This window comes from Lissotriton helveticus, chromosome 7 (genome assembly GCF_964261635.1).
Source record: "Lissotriton helveticus chromosome 7, aLisHel1.1, whole genome shotgun sequence".
Lineage (NCBI taxonomy): Eukaryota > Metazoa > Chordata > Amphibia > Caudata > Salamandridae > Lissotriton > Lissotriton helveticus.
Window position 1 is genome coordinate 139,063,383 of NC_136068.1, and position 19,462 is coordinate 139,082,844.

A 19,462-nucleotide genomic window follows, 5' to 3' on the forward strand; every position below is an offset into this window, starting at 1 on the left:
CCCAGTATGTAATCAACACACCTACACTCTGGTTTGTTACTAAATACAATGAATATCATGTTGGGGATAAAACTGAAGGTCACTAGTCACAGGCCATTAACAGCTATTGCCACTACTGTTGGATTAATAAGATACCCAAGCCACATAGTGATTGGTTGATACTTGTGCCAGATCTTAACAATCCACCTTTCTAAAACTAAAAGGGTAAGAAGGAACTTTAGGGATTAAATTAGACCTGGTTTTAGAAATATAGTTTAAATAGTACATTTTACATGGCTGTGTTTCTTTCTCCCTTTACAGAGAATATGATTACTGTATTTGACAACTTACGACCACTCTGCCCTTCCTTTTTTAGTGTTATGTTTTTATTTAGAGTGCAAAGACAGGTGTTTCCCCAAGCAAACAACTGCCACACTCCTCAGACTGGTTTGGGTGAGAGAGACCAGATTCTCTGTTCAAACTCAACCAATCTCCAGAAGCACACCACAAAACAAAGAAACCACCTTCAGCTCTAGCATTCCAGTTGAATGATCCTCATGCCTTTCATCCAAAGAAAGTAAACATCCAAAAGGATAAAAACAGCAGAAGTCCCAAACAAATATTTCTTTGAAGAAAGTGTGCCTGGCACCATGCTAACTAAAGTTTTGCAGATAGGAAATCTCTACCTAAAACCAGAGGCAATGAGAATGGCTCATTTTCAGACAACCTTGCCAACCACAAAGTGTTACGAGACAGACTAACCCACATTCTGCTGAAGTCTGCTCAGGCTGTGAAAGCGGGGAGGTGTGTCCTTTAAGAAAGCTGCAACTTGCTCAGCCATTGACACAAATTTGCCTGGTCCGTCCTCTGCAGGTTTCCTCTTGTTTTGCTTAGAGAGCTTGAAGGGCTTCGGGATAGTGCAGCCACCTTTGGGCAGACGCGCCTAAAGACAAACAGAAATTAATCTAAGTGGACACCAGTTTGTACTTTTCAGCCTAGATGGGCAAAGCTCCACATAAACTACCCTTGCCAAGTCCAGGCGGAAACAATCACCAGCAGCAATTACACAAAAGCTCTGTTGGGTTATATAGTGGTCAAATCCTCTTGAAGGCATCCACAGGCTATGGTAAGGGATAGCAATTGTGTTAAATGGATTCTTGTAGCTTCACATACTGGATGTTTAGTTCATAAATAACTCTGGACAAGCATAGCAATTTCCTTCTTAGCACAAAACCTGCAAATAGATCATGAACGTTAGCAGGATGCTTGAGGATTGTGGGCATTGAATTTTATAGAGTTGCACTTCAGTGGTAGGTCAGGGTTTATGGATGCAAGCCTGTACCATAAGCGTGGTACTGTTTGCCAGAAGGCAGTACCCCAAATATTGGAAACAGTTCTACCCACACATTCAGATCACAGCTGTAGGCAAGGACCTACCTGTTGACATATGGAAAGCTCTTACCTGTTAGTACAGTTGCTGCATAGACTGCTTTTATGGGCTCTTACTTTTGAAATGCTGCCAGCCTGGAAATCTTGTGGGGGGGGAAATCATTCAAATACATTAATCTATTATCTTGAACGGGCAAAAAGGTAAAATGCAGAGGATGCGCTCTAGCCACAGTGCAAAAGTCTTACACTCTGCACCTTATGAGCCATTACATTCTTGCAGCATGGTGTGCACGGCATCCTTGAAGTCATGGAGAAGAGTGAATCAGGGGGTCTATCAAGTATACCAAATTAAGAGTTGAGGTAACAGGCAAGTAGCCTTTCTTTCTCTAGGATTAGATCTTTCGTGTATTCATTTTTCTCAAATAGAAAGCGCGATTACTTGGGTAGGCAGAGCAACAAAGACCAGTTCAGTATGGAACAAGTCCTTCAATACTGCTCATAACATTAAGACTCCATCCAAGCATTACAGAGATTCTTTAGAAAGATATTCGTGCGACAGACCAGTTTTCTTGGAAAGTTATTTACCAAATTAGTTATGGCATCTTTTTTAGAGCATGTGTAATTAGCTGGGATTCTACCCAACAGATCCATTCGGATCTAACAGTTGAACATCCATTTTAGCAAAGTTGGAAGGTTCAAGAGCAAGATTATACAGCAGTTTCCAGTGCTGCGAGGTAGGCATGGAACAGATCCCATGAAACACAGGGTAAAACCCTTTTTGGCACATATGGTCAAATATCACTGATCTGTTTTGAGAACAGACACAACTGTACATAATATAAAGATGCAAGGGGCATGGTCTGGCACCGATGAGTGAGCAGCCCAACTCCCGAGCTAGCCGGCTGGCCGCCATCGAATGCCATCCTGAAGCCCTAGATGGTATGTAGACCCTGCAGTGCACCCCCGTGGTTGTGGGAAAGACGAGGTGCATCCCATAGGTGAGGAAAGCCCACCCTGAAGCCAGAAAACCAAGAAATTAAGACCTGCAAGCGCGGCCGAACGTTGGGACAAGATGACAGCGCCCAGAAGACAGTAAGGTGAGATCGGGGCGAATGCCGAACTCCAGGGGTGATGTGGACTGGGGCTCAGGGCCCTGAGGTGCATCCCCCCCCCTCAGCCCATACACCAAAGGGATTGCCGAGCCCATACGGCTAAGGATCCCCGGCGAGTAAAGCTTACAGGGACAGTGAGATGGCCTGCAGGAACAGAAGTTGGCACTGTAAAACAGGCAGCCAAAGAGGGAGAGAACATGGGCCTCGCAGTGAGCACTAAGAAGCACCTGCACAGTGCCAGGTGGGGCTTACCTGGAGTAAATGAGGACAAGGCCCCAAGAGAGAAGGGAGGTTTAAGCAAAGGTACCTGAAGGGGACTGGAAACGCAGCAGAGATTGGAAAGCAGACCTTGGAGCTGCCCGCATGGAGGCCTAAATTACAGAGTGAAATTGCAAAAAACACAGATGGACAGAATGTAGAACAATGTCATACATTCACCCCAGTACAAGGATCTGGGCCTAAATCCATCGTTTTTTGCACTCCACACCACCCTGGGTTAGACACTGGCTATATGCAAATCAGCTCTGACCCTGTGCCTCATGGGAACAGTCCAGTCCGAACTACCAAGCCATGTCTTTCCCAGACCGGAATCAAGCATCCAAGGACCGGTTTTTGGCTATCAGCCTTCATCAGCCTGGATAGCTGGACTCCAGTGGTGTGGAGAGCCTGGGACTCACGTCGGAGCATCCCCAGCCCACTCAGGGTGAAATTGCAAAAAACACAGTTGATGGACAGAATGTAGAACAATGTCATACATTCACCCCAGTACAAGGATCTGGGCCTAAATCCATCGTTTTTTTGCACTCCACATGGCTTTTGTAGTTCGGACTGGACTGTTCCCATGGGGCACAGGGTCAGCGCTGATTTGCATATCGCCATTGTCTAACCCAGGGTGGTGTGGAGTGGAAAAACAATGGATTTGGGCCCAGATCTTTGGACTGGGGTGAATGTGTGACATTGATCCACATTCTGTCCATCATTGTTGTGTTTTAAATTACAGAGTGGCAGAGATCCTCCCGGAGCACAAAGCCTGGAGAATTGAGGCATAGGATTTTTACATCTGAAGGAGACATTAGGGGAGGGGGGAGGGGACTGAAGATAACAGGGACACATCAGAAAGTTGCCACAGAGGCGGATGGGCCTGGACCTAACCAGAGTGGAGGGAAACGCCAACCTGTAGAGCACTGGCAAGACAGTCACATGACGGTGCAGATAATCTGAAAGGCTAATATCCCCTCCAGTGAATGGCCAGAAGGTATGGGCTTGCTTAGAGAAGACCACAAAAAGCTAGCGGACCACAAAGAGAAATCTGGGTCAACTAGCTGAAGCAGTGACTGCTATAGCAATAATGAAGCCGCGAGTGACAAAGCTGGACACTAAAGTGCGCGTACTGGAGGACAGGGCTGAGGATGCCGAGAACAGGTTACAGAGAAGCAACCTGAGAATCCTAGGCCTGCCTGAGAAAAGTGAAGGCCGCAGCATAACCGGCTATCTGGGAAAGTGGCCCCGGGAAGAAGTAGCGCCAGATGACTTATCGAACTTACAAGTGGAAGAGATTTTGTATCTGGTGAAAGTCCAAGAACTGACCCAACGACGTGCAAGGAAGATGTGATCCTTCCGTATCTTCTACACTTGGTGCGGTCTGGCCTTAATGTCCATCTTGCTGTGCTGACTGCCTACAGGAAATGCCCTTCAGACTTCCTTCTTCCAGATCCCTGTGATTAAAGATTTTTGGAAGGCTTGAAGAAAGTGTTCCCTCCTGTCCGGCTACCTTCGCCTTCATGGGAATTGAACGTGATGCTGTCCAGATTGATAAAGAGCCTTTTGAACCCATTCATAAGGCTTCGTTGCAGCACCTGTCCTGGAAGGCGGCGTTCCTCGTGGCCATTACATCGGCCCGCCGCGTGAGTGAAATTCAGGCGCTGTGTTGCCAAGAACCTTATACTGTATTTCATGCTGCTAAGGTTATGCGAACTCACCCTAAATTTCTTCCAAAGGTGATTTCTGATTTTCATGTGAACCAGACTAACTTTGCCTACGTTTTTTCAGAATCCTTCATCTCAACCGGAAAGGTCTCTGCATTCCCTGGATGTCAGGAGGGTGTTGACATTTTATCTTGATAAAACCAAGGATATTTGTAGGTCAGACCAATTGTTTATCTTTATCAATTATGGATCAGTCAGGACTGGTCTTGCTACCTCTAAACAGACCATCTTGAGGTGGATTGTGTCCTGTATACAATTGTGTTACCAGAAGGCTAATAAGACCTTAGGGGGTAAGCCCAAGGATCATTCCACCAGGGGCAAAGCTGCCACGACTGCTTTGCTACGTAATGTTCCAATTGCAGAAATTTGCAAGGCGGCCACTTGGAAGTCGGTCCATACCTTTGCTAAGCATTGTCGTCTGGACACTGATGCCAGGACAGATGCTCAGGTTGGGCAGGCTACGCTGCGAAATTTGTTCGCACAATAGTGGTGTTATTTCTCTTTTCTCCCCTGCCGCTTTGGTGTGGGGATGGGCTTGCCATTCTATTCACTAGATTATGACTATACACAGAGATCCCCTACTACAGAATGAGTAGTTTGTCCTGTAACTCCAGTTCTGTAGTAGGGGTATCTGTTATAGTCATAAGCGCCCGCCCTCCTTCCCGGTGGAGAGAGAGATTCATGTAAGGAATGCTACAGGTCGAACGTGTTACGCCTTCAAAAAGAACTGAAAGTAAAAGGGACCTGCAGTGCATTCTGGGATACTGAGAGAGTGCTGGAAGGTTCTCTTAAAGGCACAGTATCCTGTTCTGAGCCACATAATGGCAGCCTTTGGGGCTTCTGTCCACTTCTTCCTCTCTATCATTCCAGAGGGTTTTGCTGTAAAGGCAAGGTTTTTCTCTTGGAGAAATCTGGACAGGCTGTGCGGTTTGTGGATTTTTGGTGGCATTCCTAGCTGAAGTACTGGACAGTGTAGCCTGTGGATATAGGCTGCATTATCTGCCTTTAAATTCTCTTAAGTGTCTGTGCAGTTCTGCATGTTTTGACAACATGAGATTTTTGATTGCTCCGGTGTCCATGCACATGGGCGGGACTATTCACTAGATTATGACTATACACAGAGATCCCCTACTACAGAAATATTTGCCATTTCTCACCTGCATCTGGTCCATGCGGAAATGCAACTTGCAGATGGACGGAAGGGCCAGAACTTGGACCAGGATGGGAAACCAACCCGGTATTTCGGGAAGTATCCAGTTCATTGATATCTTGCAGGTACCACATACCAGTCTTAATCATCATAGGGAGGAGCAAACTTGGCTCCATCCCTTGCATGGTCACTATATGGCTGACTGGGTACCTTCAAAGCCAAAAGATTGGTGTAGGGTGTGCGACAATGGTCTTATGTTAAATTCAGGGGTTGAATATTGGCTGTACTGCATCGCAGCATGCCCTCCCTATCAGATTCTGATGGGGAAGGGTCCTGCATTAACTTATTGTTTTGGATGTACCCTTACACTTCAACCGAGATGAAGATTGGTCAAGGGAACACCTTTGGGAGCAAGTCTACACTCAACTTTAACCTGGACCTGCATGGAGTCTTGCAGAAGTTTGCCAAGTAGAGCTTTGGCTCAGATCGGCTGATGGCTTTTGATTGTAATCAGAGTGCAGCTGTCCCACCCAGGGCTTGGAAGTTGTAAACCCAACACCAGAGGCACCCCTTCTGGGTACTGTCGAATACATTGGTTTGCGAAGGTTCAAGGATCTCCACCTGCTAATGTTCAGTAAAAATTCAAGCTATTATACAAATTAACATTGTGTTACAACAACCACTTCATACAAGATTAGTGGCCATAGCAGCCATATTACTACAGTGAACGTCTCAATGGATCAGGTAATGTCAACAGCACTCAAAAATAAATATATTTTGAATGCCTTTATAGGTCATAGCAGTAATAGACGCAAAGGCCTTTGGGACCCGAGAACATCGGGTAATAAGACCTCAACAAAGCACGAATTACCATTTAAATATTAGCATCAAATCTAAAAAGCATTAATCCTTTCTGAAAATGCACACATTTTACTTTTAAATTCATCCTTTCAATTTGAGGCAAATTCTAAATGAAACAAAAGCTTTAAATTTACTAGGCTTTGAGATATACATAACACAAACTAATCAGACGCCTACCAGTAGCTCCAATCTGCCTGTTGGAAAACACTGCCCTACAAGGTTTAAACCTTGTATTCTTAAGTGACATTTACCCCGGCACGCTGGTAGAATGGAGAGAGAAAAATCATTGAGCAATTAAACACTTATCACTGTGTACAGAAAAGTACCAGAAGTTCTGCTCTGCATCTGAAGGCACAGAAAGAAAGTAACAGACGTATGGGTGGTGCTTCTATGCAGCTCAGCCAGTCACGTGGAGGAATGAAGTTGGAAGAGTCACACCTACATCTACCAGCACACAGGAGCACTGCTTTGAGTATCCAATGACTCCTATGACACCTGAAAATATTCATTAGGTGAAGACTCGGCAGTAAGACTTATCCATTGGAGAAGAGATGCCTTTGTGATTAATTAAAAAGGATTCTCTGGTTATAACCCTGGATCTAATTAAGCACATACCAATCACAACTGGTCATTCACCACAGTCCATATTCAAAACTTTCTGAACTTTGTGTAGACTACAGTAAAGGGAGATTTAGAAGGACTTTGGAGTATGAAGATGGATGGCCATGCAATAATAAACAGCACTTTATGGGTATATCTAAAAAGCCTAAGAAATCCGAAGATGCAAAGCCTTACTGTAGGCTACATCAGTAAATCCTTTCTCTGCACAAGCGAGCTACCAGAACGCATGGAATATCCATCAAAATACAACCTCTGTACACACTAGTTGGCTTGTTGTGTTGGCAACGTTGTGTGGGAGGGAAAAGAAGTCAACTAGATTATAAGAAACAGGAGGAAGATTGAGTGCATCAGGGAAAACTGCTTCAATCTAGTAGAGGCAGAACGCAGCTATGAATACGATTAAGATTGTGGGAGAATATAGAATGAAGACGAAAACAGGAAGCAAAAGCAGATTAGGGAAATTAATCAAAACAGACAGCAATAAAATATTTGAATTATACGGTAGCCTGCAAGTTATTCAGTTTACCAATTCCAGTGAGTACCTTCTTGAAGAGGCAGCATTAACTGAAAACGTAGGCGCTATATTAGATTTTGACCACTTTAGAGGTTATCAAGTTAAGATCATCTTTAATATGCTCAGGCACAGAGCCCCAAATCTGTGATCCCAAAACCTTAAACCTCTGGTGTCCCTTCCAATAGTTTGGCTCTTAGGATTGTCAGAGCCTGGGGGCTTCAACAACTACGTTGGACTAGGCCATAGCAATTTATTTGGCCTGCTTTTTAATGGAGGAATTTACTTTTAAACGCCAGCTTAAACTGGACAAACTTGCATACTGGCAGCGGTGTCAAAGTTTACTGCAAGAACTTCGTGGAAAAAGGACAAGAACATATCAGTCTCAGGTAATAGAAGCTATTGTTAGATTCTAGGGCATTCACATTTCAAAGAAGGTCTACTGAAGTTTCGTATTTTTTTTTTTATTTTTAAACAACAAAGGCAAGTTTGGTTTACCATGCACTAAAGAGTGCCACTGTAGAGATTCTAACTGCAAATAACTATTTTGCACAGGTCAGTTTCAAGAAGCTGGCTTCCATCCAACCTCAGAACAGAGTTCAAGAGCGCATCGATGAGTAGGAGCATTCTTCCTTGTGCTTCTGCCATGATTTGCTGATCTGTGTGCAAGTTTTTAGCACCAAGGGATGACATAGGCCAGTCAAATGGTCTGGGAATAGTCACAGCTGCAGATACCCTTCCTTCGTATACCACCCTCCACCAGACATTAGAAGAAGTCAATGGTTGAGGATTTGAATGTCAGACAGATCTTGGAGGTAAGAGACACACATGTATTTAGAAACAATCAGATTCGGTTTACAAATTATGCTTTCAGGAGCGTGTGCCCTTGTGCCCTGTCAGATGCATGGGAGCCACCCTCATTGCCACAGTGGGCAGTAAGTGAGGCCAGTGATGCAAGACCAGTGGATGATAGGTTAGTGTGCATATGTGATTGAAAAACGCCCCCTTACCCCAGTTTAGCGATCAAGTGGGCTTAACGAATCAGTTGTGCTTTACTGCAGAACTACTACAGTCACCGAGTTGTACTTACTGGGCAGGAAGCAGATCTCAGTGTTCGAGGGAAATCCACAGCTTTCAACTCCTCATTAGACTTGCTCACTGGATGTTTGCACCAGGTTGTTGCGTGAAAGTGAAACTCCACTGGAATGGTTATCGGTAAAATTGTCCTGTTTACTGGCTGACCTAAATGTCACGCAAAAAAAAAAACTGTAACTCAAATCTTACAGCGCAGACAGTGACTCCATCCCTGGTACCTTTGGTTACCTGAACCCAAAATGGCTGCTCTAAAGCTCTCTACATTCTTCCTGCGTTGCTCGGCCACCTCCTGCTGTATTTTCTCCAGCTGCCGCTCCTCTGTGCTTTTACTTTTGGTCAACGTTTTCCTCCTGCAAGGTAAAAAGAGGCTAGACGGGAAGGCCGGATTCAACAAGTAATCTTTACACTTACATCCTGGCTACTCCAGCAACTGCAGACTTCTGCAAACCAGGCAGATCAACCCTGGGCACTGAGACCCAATGGATAGCTCCACAGAGCACTCATGTACTCGTGTGACATACAAAGTCAACCTTGCAACAAAGCAAGGAATGGGGTACACAAGCTTTTACAGTCTGTAGTGAAAAACTAAGGGGAGAGCGCGGTAGCAGTTTACACTTTGAGAAGGGCTACTCCCGGTTTGGCAAGGAAGGTGTGGTGCCAAAAGGTTAGCGACATTAACTGTGGCCACAAACCACCAACACATACACATTTCCAACTCCGAAGCAGAAGGGGGTGGGGAGGTCTATACTCCACTCCTTCCTAGGTAGGACTCAAATTGTATTTTGCAAGTAGGAAAGTCGTTTGTGACTCAATGTGTCCTATGTGCATTACATCCAGTCTCCCTGCAATGGCAAGGCATGTTATTTTGCAATTCACATCCTTTGCAATGACAAGTTTTGCTAAGCAAGGTTCTAAATTTTCCATCCAAGTCTTTGTCTCTCGTCCACAGTTGACATCTTTACTTTAACCCCCACCTCTTTTACCCATTTCCGGCATTTGATTTGTAGGTGGTGTGAAGGCAGATTTGACATTGTAATCTCATTTCAGCCATTGACTTCAGATGTTGTCAATCACATTTAGGTCAGTCCACTGGAGACTCAACTTACATTTTCTGTCACCTAATAGTACTTGAATAGGAAAGCATGAGGGATTTTACTCTCCCGCTCTGAACCTCAGCTGTACCTCCACTTACAGTCCACCGCTTTGTACTTTCCACGAACCCAAGCTCTGCACAGTTATGAGTGCTTACTGTTGATACTGCCTCACCTTCCGCTGCTGAGCCCCCAACTTTTGACTGGTCCACTTTTGCTTTTCTGCCATCTTACAGAATTGCAAAAAACTTTAGCATGCCAAAAGCAGGCCGCCATCTTTAAATGGTACTTTTTATTTTAATACTAGCCAAGATGACTGTCACAATGCCTGTTCGCAAGTGTGTACAAGCAACGTGGTGTGGCAACCATCTTGGAATGGTAAAAGTATTAAATAAAAAAGCTTTCTAGGCGATTCCCCACTGTGCCTTTACGTTGGTCTATGCCGGACGGCAATTGAACAAGCACTGAAAGAAGCCGTGGTGTGCGAAAGCTGCCAAAATTAATGTATAAAAAAAAGTCAAAGCCCTAATTTGGTAAGCTAGCTCTATTGACTATGCTTCGCCAATGCTAGACTCAGCCCTTGCCACTCCTCGGATTTCCCAGTGCCCTCATTTACCAGGTACTCAAAAGTTTCAGACAAAGGTCTTCCATAAAATACAATACATTCAAACGTGGAGTCACAACAACTACTTAACTCACTTTCAACCCATGTACTTTTTTTAATAAAGGTTCCTATAAACATGAAGCCAGCATTAAAGGCAACATTGACAGAGCGAAAAGCTTGAATTTCTCCCATTAACCACCATTAACTCCGTGATCAGCCCTTGACTGACAGTACAAGAATTCCTCGTTCCTTAATGACTGGAACGAGGAATTCTTGTTTGGTACAGCATTTTGTTTGAGTTTTAGCCAAACTTGGGGAGGCGGAATTGGAAAGGAATTTGTCCAAAGATTCACAACTGGTTACCACGGATGAGAAAATGGGAACTTTGCTCATCACTAGCAACCAAAACAGGGAATTTGTTTATGGTCAGTTTATTTTTGTAGTACCCTGCAGTTTACAGAAACTGTATTTGATACTCTGCTTTAGAGCAGTACATGGACACGGATGCCCAAGCTGAACCCATCGTGGCAAGGCATATAGGCCTCAGTTGATGCTCGCCCATCAGAAGACCATTTAGGAATGCATGATCCCTTCAACCAGATCATTTATAAGCATACCACCAAGAGGCAAGTAATACAACCCCATCCGCAAAATACAGGGCTTGGGGATGTAAAGCGCCCCCTTTCACACAAGTTCAATATTTTAATAAGTTCTTTATACTGCTACCCAGACTATAAAATGAACATAGATCAAAGTCCTCCTCCATCCCAAATTAAGAAAGCAGCTCAATTACCTGAGGACTGTGGTAGTCGATGGAATGGATCGGCTGGTGCCTGGTCTGCCAGACCCACCAAATGCACCCATTGGGCCTTTACTTATCGACTTCCCTCTAGTAAGTGTGCTTAAGAGGAAACAGAAAAGAATTAATGTCCTAGTTGATTTAGGGTTCATGAACAAGAGTCATCAAAATGTGTAAACACCACATAGACTAAGAAATCTTGTATGGTCCCACTACACCTTGCCGGTCCCCTTTACATTATTTCGAAAGGTCCAGGCTTGTTTAAGGGTACTTTGTCAAAGCAACAACCTCACGCTTTACATGGAGCACTTACTGTTGCACCAGCGGTGACATAAATCGCAGGTTTCTGGCGCTCCTTCTACATACACTGTGGAAAGGAAACATTACTACTGCACAGGTAGCCGGACTTCATTAATGTGTCATTTAGTTATTTTGCAAGTCATGCTCATTGTGGTTTTAAAAAAACACTGCTGAACACAATGTGGGATGAGGCTGTGTGATGCCACAGAAGGATAACCAAGCCAGTCAAGCCAACTTGAAGCCAGCATATTCAGTGATGGCTCAGTTCAGGAACTGCCAACATTCTAACAACTTGACCTACAACAAATTGTTCAGTCCAGATTATGCTCTCCCAAACTGCAACCTACAAATCACAACTGCAAAGCTCAGCAACCACAATGACCAGCTATGGATTTTGACTCCACAAACCATTACAAAACATTGGGCTGCCCTCCAGAAATAACTAGCACATTTTGGCTTTTGATATTTAAGACAGCCTGCTACTTATTTTAGCAGTAAGTGTAGTACTAGTATGTTGAACACTAAACACGTAAACATTTGTAGGGCCCTTGGAGACAGAAATCTATTCAATATGGAGGTGAAGAGCCGCCGATGGGCAATATTAGACAAAGACTGCAGTAGACCAAGACACAATCTGTTTCAAGGTGAAACAGAAGACTAGTGGACAGCTATTCACATACACCAGTCACTCACCCAAAAGTAAGCAGAAATCAAATCCAGTCTTCAGACAACAGTATGGTTAACAAGAAACTCCACCTTGATGTACACAAACCTTCCCTTCGCTCACATGCCTCACCCATCACCATAGTGCATCAAATCAGAGTGGTTTCTAGATTCCCTTAACCTGCAAAGGACAATTCACAACGAAAGTCCCAGAATACATATGCAAACATTTGCACCACCACTAAACGTCTTACATTAACATCATATGCGTTAGTCACTTGAAGGCTTGACGAATTACTGCAAGTTTAAATTCCAGTTTTCAGAATCCAAACTGGCTAAAGCAAGCCCTCCACAGATCTGGCAAACATCCACCTGACCCCACTCCCTCCCAACACCCTACAGTAATCTGCTTCATTTATACACAGCATACAGCTTTGGCTTCTTATTTGGTGGGTACCTGGAAGGTGAAGTGGCATTTGTCGGCAGGTGCCCTTCTGAATGCGTAAGCGATTGCCCATTGGCTGAGGGAGGAGGCAAAGCCTCTTCAGCAGCAGGAAGGGTTGGCCCGTTGACATGAAGTAGGACATTAACAGTGCATCTTTCCTTGTGGATCTTTGCCAGCTGCCTCCTCTTTTGCTGAAGGGACAGTCTCCGGGATACCCTGTTGGAGGCAGAAGTTAAACGTTATGTCAGAAGATGTTCAGGAGACCCTCAAGGATGACTGGTTTCATAACATTACCTCCTCGGCAGTCTCGCAGATGTTCTGGCTTCCAACACTTGGTTAGTAGAGACATTCCTTACACTAGCATGTGTGCTTGGAGGAGAGGCTGCGATATTGCCAAACTGCTCTGCATTGCTGCACTCTGCGGAATTAATGACAAATTAAGATTGCACAAACTAGCTTTGCACCATCAAAAGGTGTGGTTAAAGAAGCATCTATTTCACATGAATACTCCAATAGAAATTGTACAAGAATATGCCAATGCTGCTCTTGTTTTCTTAGAGCTCAACACAAAGGTGCATGGAGGCCAAAAGACTAGCCAGAAAAATTCTTCTGATGGATTTGAATTGCTGTTTCCTCACCTTTAGAATATCCCCATGCAACAGACTGGATCTGTAATTCTTTAAAGCAATTGCTCTTGCGGCTCCACCAGGTGGTACAGATGCTGCGATGACCTCATCACAGCCCTGAAATGACTCATCCATGCATGCAGACATCTCTGGCTTGCTTTTCGTACCCTTCTGCCCCCAACTTAATCTGCCTACTGACCATTTCAAATTTGAGAGGGTTCAAGCCGTGCAATGGCCGAAGGAATCCGATGAGGTTACCAGACCCCATGTTATGAGATTGTGGTGCAAGAGTTCGTTATGATTCAAGTTTGTGACAAGTGACTTGATGCACTCGAAGGCGATCAGATAACGGGCAGCAAAACTGCGCATTGCAGAAGAGGTCATGTACAAAGCAGCCACCATGCTACAGTTTCGCCTGGCCATCTTGTCAGAGGAGTCAAGTCAATTGAAGTCAGATAGGAATCTATGCTGCTGGCTCAGTAAGGGCCCCCTCTATTCCATTCAAAGCCCATACCATGGCAGTTTTGTTCACCCCGAATTTTTGCATTGATCCCTTGGCAGATGAGGCCTTTAAAGAAATTTATGCTGCTAGTCTTCAACACAGGTGGAAGAGATGTGGTGCAGCGGCCAGGGCTACTGATGCCGGATGCTGGGGATCATGGTTCCATCCCCGGCAGCAGGGGTCTGCCCAGCACCATGTGACTCTGGGCAATAGCTTTCTTAATCTTCACGACGGCCCGCAGCGCCGGGAAGGAATATGCTACTTACCAGTATGCATCTGTTTTTGGCATGTAGGGCTGCTGACATTCATATCTGTGCATAGATCACCGCATAGTATTGGTCCAGATGATTGCACATTGTTGTCCTGGAAGAGTCTAAGTATCACAAGATAGGTGGCTCCTCCCTTGGACTACAGTGCGCATGGGCATCCTCAGATTGTTTTTTGCCATTGTGGCAGAGATGGAGTATAGTACAGTAAGAGATGTCCATGCAAAGAGTGAATGCTACAGCTGCGACAGGCACCGGGGAGGCGGGTGGGCAATATGAATGTCAGTAGCCCTACATGCCAAGAACAGATGCATACTGGCAAGTAGCATATTCCGTTCGAGGCATGTGGGCTGCTGAATTCATATCCGTGCATAGAATGTATAGCAGTATCTCCCTTAGCGGTGGCTACCTGTGTCAGCTGTAGCAGTCTGGAAAAGAGTTTTGAGAACAGCCTGACCTACAGCAGCTTGCTGTTTTGAATGTACATCTACACAATGTAAATGTAATATACTTGTAAAGCGCACAGCTGCCCCAGCAACGGGGCGTCCCGGCGCTGTATAACTCTGGGGAACCCGTCCTGGCTTTCCCTGTGGGATGGTCCCTTGCTGGGAGTCCCCAAGGTGGAGCCAGGCATCCCCGGAATTGGTGGGGCCGTTGTGGAGATTAGGCAAGCTAATGCCCAGAGTTGCCGAGTGGAACCCCTGATTAGAGTAAGCACCGAAGCGAGAATTATCGAGTCTGCTGACCAAGGTCCACGACCCTGCCGCATCGGGAATTGAACCCTGGTCCCAGGCTGACTTCTGCTCTCAGGCCTGCCGCCTCTAACCAGTGAGCCACACTACTCCACTATAATGTTTGTTAAATGTATGTGTGGTTGACCATGTGGCTGCTCTACAGATCGTGTAAAGGAATGTTACCTAGGAAAGCCATGGATGCCCCTAGCTTTCTTGTTGAATGCGCACTAGGAGGGGGGGGGCAACTGTTAAGGTGCGTTTTGCTTTTAAATAACATATTTGGATGCACTTAACGATCCATCTGGCTATACCCGATTTTGAAATAGGGTTACCTTTGTGTTGTGGGGAGAAAGCCACAAACAACTGCTTTGTCTTTCCAAAATGCCTTAGTTCCATCAATATAGTATAGCAGAGCTCGATTGACATCTAGAGTATGCAAGGCCCTTTCAGCTAAGGTCTGTGGGTTTTGAAAGAAAACCGGCAGTTCTATTGTTCGATTTATATGGAAATGGGATACCACCTTTGGCATGAATTTAGGGTTTGTTCTGAGAACTACTCTATTTGCATGTACTTGAATGAATGGCTCTTGAATAGTTAGGGCTTGCAGCTCGCCAACTCTTCGAAGTGAAGTAATGGCAATAAGGAAAGCCACTTTCCAAGTAAGAAATTGTAGTTCGCAGGAGTGTAGTGGTTCAAACGGTGGTCCCATAAGTCTGGTTAAAACGACATTTAGATTCCAGACTGGTGAAGGTGGGTGTCTTGGAGGAATTATGCGTTTAAGTTCTTCCATAAAGGCTTTATTTGCTGGCACCCTAAACAGTGAAAGGTGTTGCTTGTTTTGCAAGTATGCTACTAACGCAGCTAAATGTATCCTGATGGATGAATAGGCTAAATTGCAACGTTGTAGGTGCAAGAGATAGCAAATGATGTTGACTAGAAGCATCAAGTGGGTTAGTGTCATTGTTACTACAGTAAATGATGAAACATTTCCACTTTGCTGCATAGCATGCTCTGGTAGTGGGTTCTCTTGCCTCTTTGGATACCTTAACTTGCCCCCAGACTGCATGAATATTATCAAACTGTAGGACTTCAGGAGCCAGATCGCCAGGTTTAGCTGTTGCAGGTCTGTCTGGGTGTTGGATTTCTCCATGGCTCTGCGTTAGAAGATTGGGTGTGAGTCGCAGTCTTTGATGAGGCACCACTGTTGCCTTGCCCATGTGGGAGCAACTAGGATCAGTGTCAGCGAATGTTGGCGCATTTTGCGTGCCACCAGCGGTATTAGTGGAGCTGGGGGGGGGTGGGAAGCATACGCAAATTTGCCTGACCAGTTCATCCATATTGCATTGCCTTGCGACTGGATGTGGGAATCTGGCGGCAAAGTATTGGCATTTTGCGTTTTCGCTTGTGGCAAACAGGTCTATTTCCGGTTGTCCCCACTTCTGAAAGAATGGTTGGAGCACATTGGGGTGAATTTCCCATTCATGCATCTGTTGGCTGTGCCTGCTGAGCAGGTCGGCTACTTGATTGTCCTTGCCTGGGAGGTGTTCTGCCATGAGAAACATGTTCCTCTGAATGGCCCATTTCCACATTGCTTGAGCTAGGTGTGACAGCTGATGCGAGTGCGTTCCTCCCAATTCAATTTTATTTATTATGTTTTTGGCTCTCAGAAGAGGGCCACATAAAAATATACAGAATTAGGCACACAACAATTACATTACAAAAAGAGCAAGAAAAGAATATATCCTTTAAACATCCTAAGTTACACAAGACTGACATATAAAACTACAAAAATCGGACAGTCAAGAAACATCTCCAGAGACATATTAATAAATAGCTAAGAACCCTTTAAAAAAGTTAAAAATATGGAAGCAGAACATTGTTAGGAGGGCAATAAAGTGCAGACAAAAAATCGTTCAAAGTGACAATGCCTAGATGCAAACAGATAACTTTTAACCATCTAAAGCGCAATTTACGGAGCGCGGGGCAAATCAACAGCACATGCATACAGTCCTGGATATTTACTTTACAAAAATTACACAAGGGAGAGGAGCCGTACCATTTAGATAACAGTCGGTTTAAAGGTAAAAGATCATAGCGAAGCAGAAACCAAAATCTACGGATACCATGCGGTAGGGTCCATGTTACATAGGGTTGTGGAAGTTTCATCAGATAGGAATCAAGGAGAGGATCTACCTTCCTTTTTCCACAAATTACTTTTTTATCCGACTGGAAACATAAGTCCCATGAAGCTGCTTTTAAAACAAGTTTTAACTGTAAAGAAGAGTACAAAAACAAGGCAGTTTCATCTAATTTTAGAAGGGTTACAGCTTTTCTAAAGTTACGAACAAGTTGAGAAAACTCATTAAAATTACCCAATAATTCACTTTTGAGTAGAGCTCTCATTGTCCCTACCTCTGCTCTTGCCAGACAGGCCACCCATCTTACAAGGGCCGATAATCCCTGTACCCAACTACTCCTAATACCAAAGTCGAGCCTACAGGCGGCCAGAGAGCACGCAGTATTTAGGGAGGAAAGAGATCTTAGGAGTTTCCCCTCAATCTTATGGCAAAAGTCCCAATTTTTCACATCTATAGGTTCAATACCATACAAGATTGTAGCGGGGATTTTAGATCTGTACACTTCCAATAAAATCGGAAAGTGCCGTTTCCCCGTTGCATGGTATAGGGAATTTAAACCTTTGCCATGGGCAATAGCTTTGCGTGTACAATGCTCTATGTGGAGCTTCTCACTCAGGTTAGCCGTAATAATTTTCCCCAAAAAAGTATAGGACTTCACAACCTCTAGTTTTTGGCCCCCGATAAACCAACCAAAATCAACAGAGCGGCACCTCTTCGTACCAGTTATACACAACTTTACTTTTAGAAATATTAATCTTCATGTGATGAGCTACAGCGAAAGTATGGAGAGCATGAAGCCGATTTGCGAGTCCTTTGGGGGTTAGATCAAGGATAAGGACATCATCGGCATACATCAGGCAAGATATAGGGGTCCCCCCAACCACCGGGGCGATGCCCTCTCTGGAAGACAAGGCGGCGGGTAGGTCAACCGTGTACAGGGAAAACAGGAGGGGGGCCAACAAACAGCCTTGTTTAAGGCCATTCAAAGAAGGAATTATATCCGATAACCCCCTTTCGCCCCCCAACAGGACCCTACACCAGGTCTGTATGTAGAGCCCGCACCAGCTCCAACAGATAGGAAGGAAGACCAAGCACTGCCAATTTTCTCCACAGCGTTCCACGGTCCACTTTGTCGAACGCTGTGGAGAAATCAATAAAGGCCGCATACACCACCCCTCCTCTCACCTGAACAAACTTATCTGTAACCACATGAAGAGCAGTAAGGTTGTCTAGCGTACCGTGGTCCCTACGGAAGCCAGTTTGTTCTAATGGCAAAATATTATTCTCCTCTACCCAACCGGAGAGGGATTTTAGAAGACATTTCGCAAACACCTTTCCGATGGAGTCGAGGAGAGCAATCAAACGATAATTACTGGGGCTGTCCCTAATTCCCTTCTTAAAGATAGGGACCAAAATACTTCCCCTCCAAGAGGTAGGAACCTTTTTCGTCAAAAAACATGCTTTAAACAGGGGATACAGGATTTTACTCCACCTTGCAGGATCCGACTTCAGGACCGTCATGGGGAGTTCATCGGGTCCCATTGCCCCGGAGACCCGCATGCTTTTTATAGCTATCTCAATTTCTTTCTCAGCGGGGTAATTAGTAGGACCCACGGGAGTAACACTAATGGCGGTATCATTACCTGGATTAGCACCAATGGCAATATCATCACTTAAAATCCCGTTCCTGCATAGAGGTCCCGAATATAGGAAATCCATACCTCTTCCTCTATAGGGATCGGGGAGGGGCCGAGTCTAGAACCGCACCCCTTGCCAATTATAGTCCAAAATTCTCGGATCCTGCCGTGGACAACAGATTCCCTCAAATTAATCCATACATTGTCCTCCCTTGCTTTTTTAAATTTTAACTGGAATCTACCTTTCTTTTTAGCCTTGATATTTCTTTTCCACGTTCCATGACTCTATCAAGATATTGTTCGCGGACTAGTTTATTTATTTCCTTGTTCAGGCTACGCAGTGTACTCGGGACCGCAACCCTATTTCTAGGTCGGGAAGCTTTTTTAGCATAAGAGATAATGTTGCGCACAAATTCTTCAAAATATGCTATTTCATTCCCATGCCACTCATTTAAAACTAATAGGGTATCGGCTAGGAAATCCTGTACCCCATTAATGGCTGAGGGATTCCAATAGCACCTTCCCGAAGAGGCGTGAAAAGCGGCATCACTGCCGTTAAGAGACCAAGGTGCAATTGTCAAAGGCTTTAAGGAAATAGTAACAAGCAGTATACTATGGTCGCTCAAAGGAGTAAATATAATCTTAAAGTCCTGAATAAAAGGGAACAAACCAAAGTCTGCAATTGCATAATCCAGAATAGAGGACCCAAACGGAGACTTGTGAGTAAATTTTGCGGGCACGTCGGACGGAAATCTCCCATTAAATATAAGTCCATCGACGGCCACTAATTCTTTTAGCAAAATCTTCCCTCTTTTGTTTGTCACTGATTTATCAGGGAAGAGTGCTTGCGGGACAAAATACGCCTCTTCTTTAGGTTTATTCCTAAACAGATCCAGACTAACATTGGAGATTTTGCAATTCAAGTCTCCTACCAGCAGAATGTCCGGAGGGGAT

At 44.7% G+C, this 19,462-nt stretch overlaps 1 protein-coding gene across 2 annotated transcripts in view; it reads right to left on the minus strand.

The window, feature by feature from the left end:
• LOC144768247 (targeting protein for Xklp2-A-like) overlaps positions 1-19,462 on the minus strand; it is a 124,370-nt gene that overhangs the window by 79,443 nt on the left and 25,465 nt on the right. For both annotated transcript variants that reach the window (XM_078651768.1, XM_078651767.1), the window contains exons 3-8: positions 12,900-13,023; positions 12,618-12,821; positions 11,192-11,299; positions 8,932-9,053; positions 8,699-8,850; positions 742-922 (exon numbers count right to left, since the gene is read on the minus strand). In XM_078651768.1, coding sequence (XP_078507894.1) covers positions 742-922; positions 8,699-8,850; positions 8,932-9,053; positions 11,192-11,299; positions 12,618-12,821; positions 12,900-13,023 — 891 coding nt within the window. The remainder of the gene's footprint in view (positions 1-741; positions 923-8,698; positions 8,851-8,931; positions 9,054-11,191; positions 11,300-12,617; positions 12,822-12,899; positions 13,024-19,462) is intronic.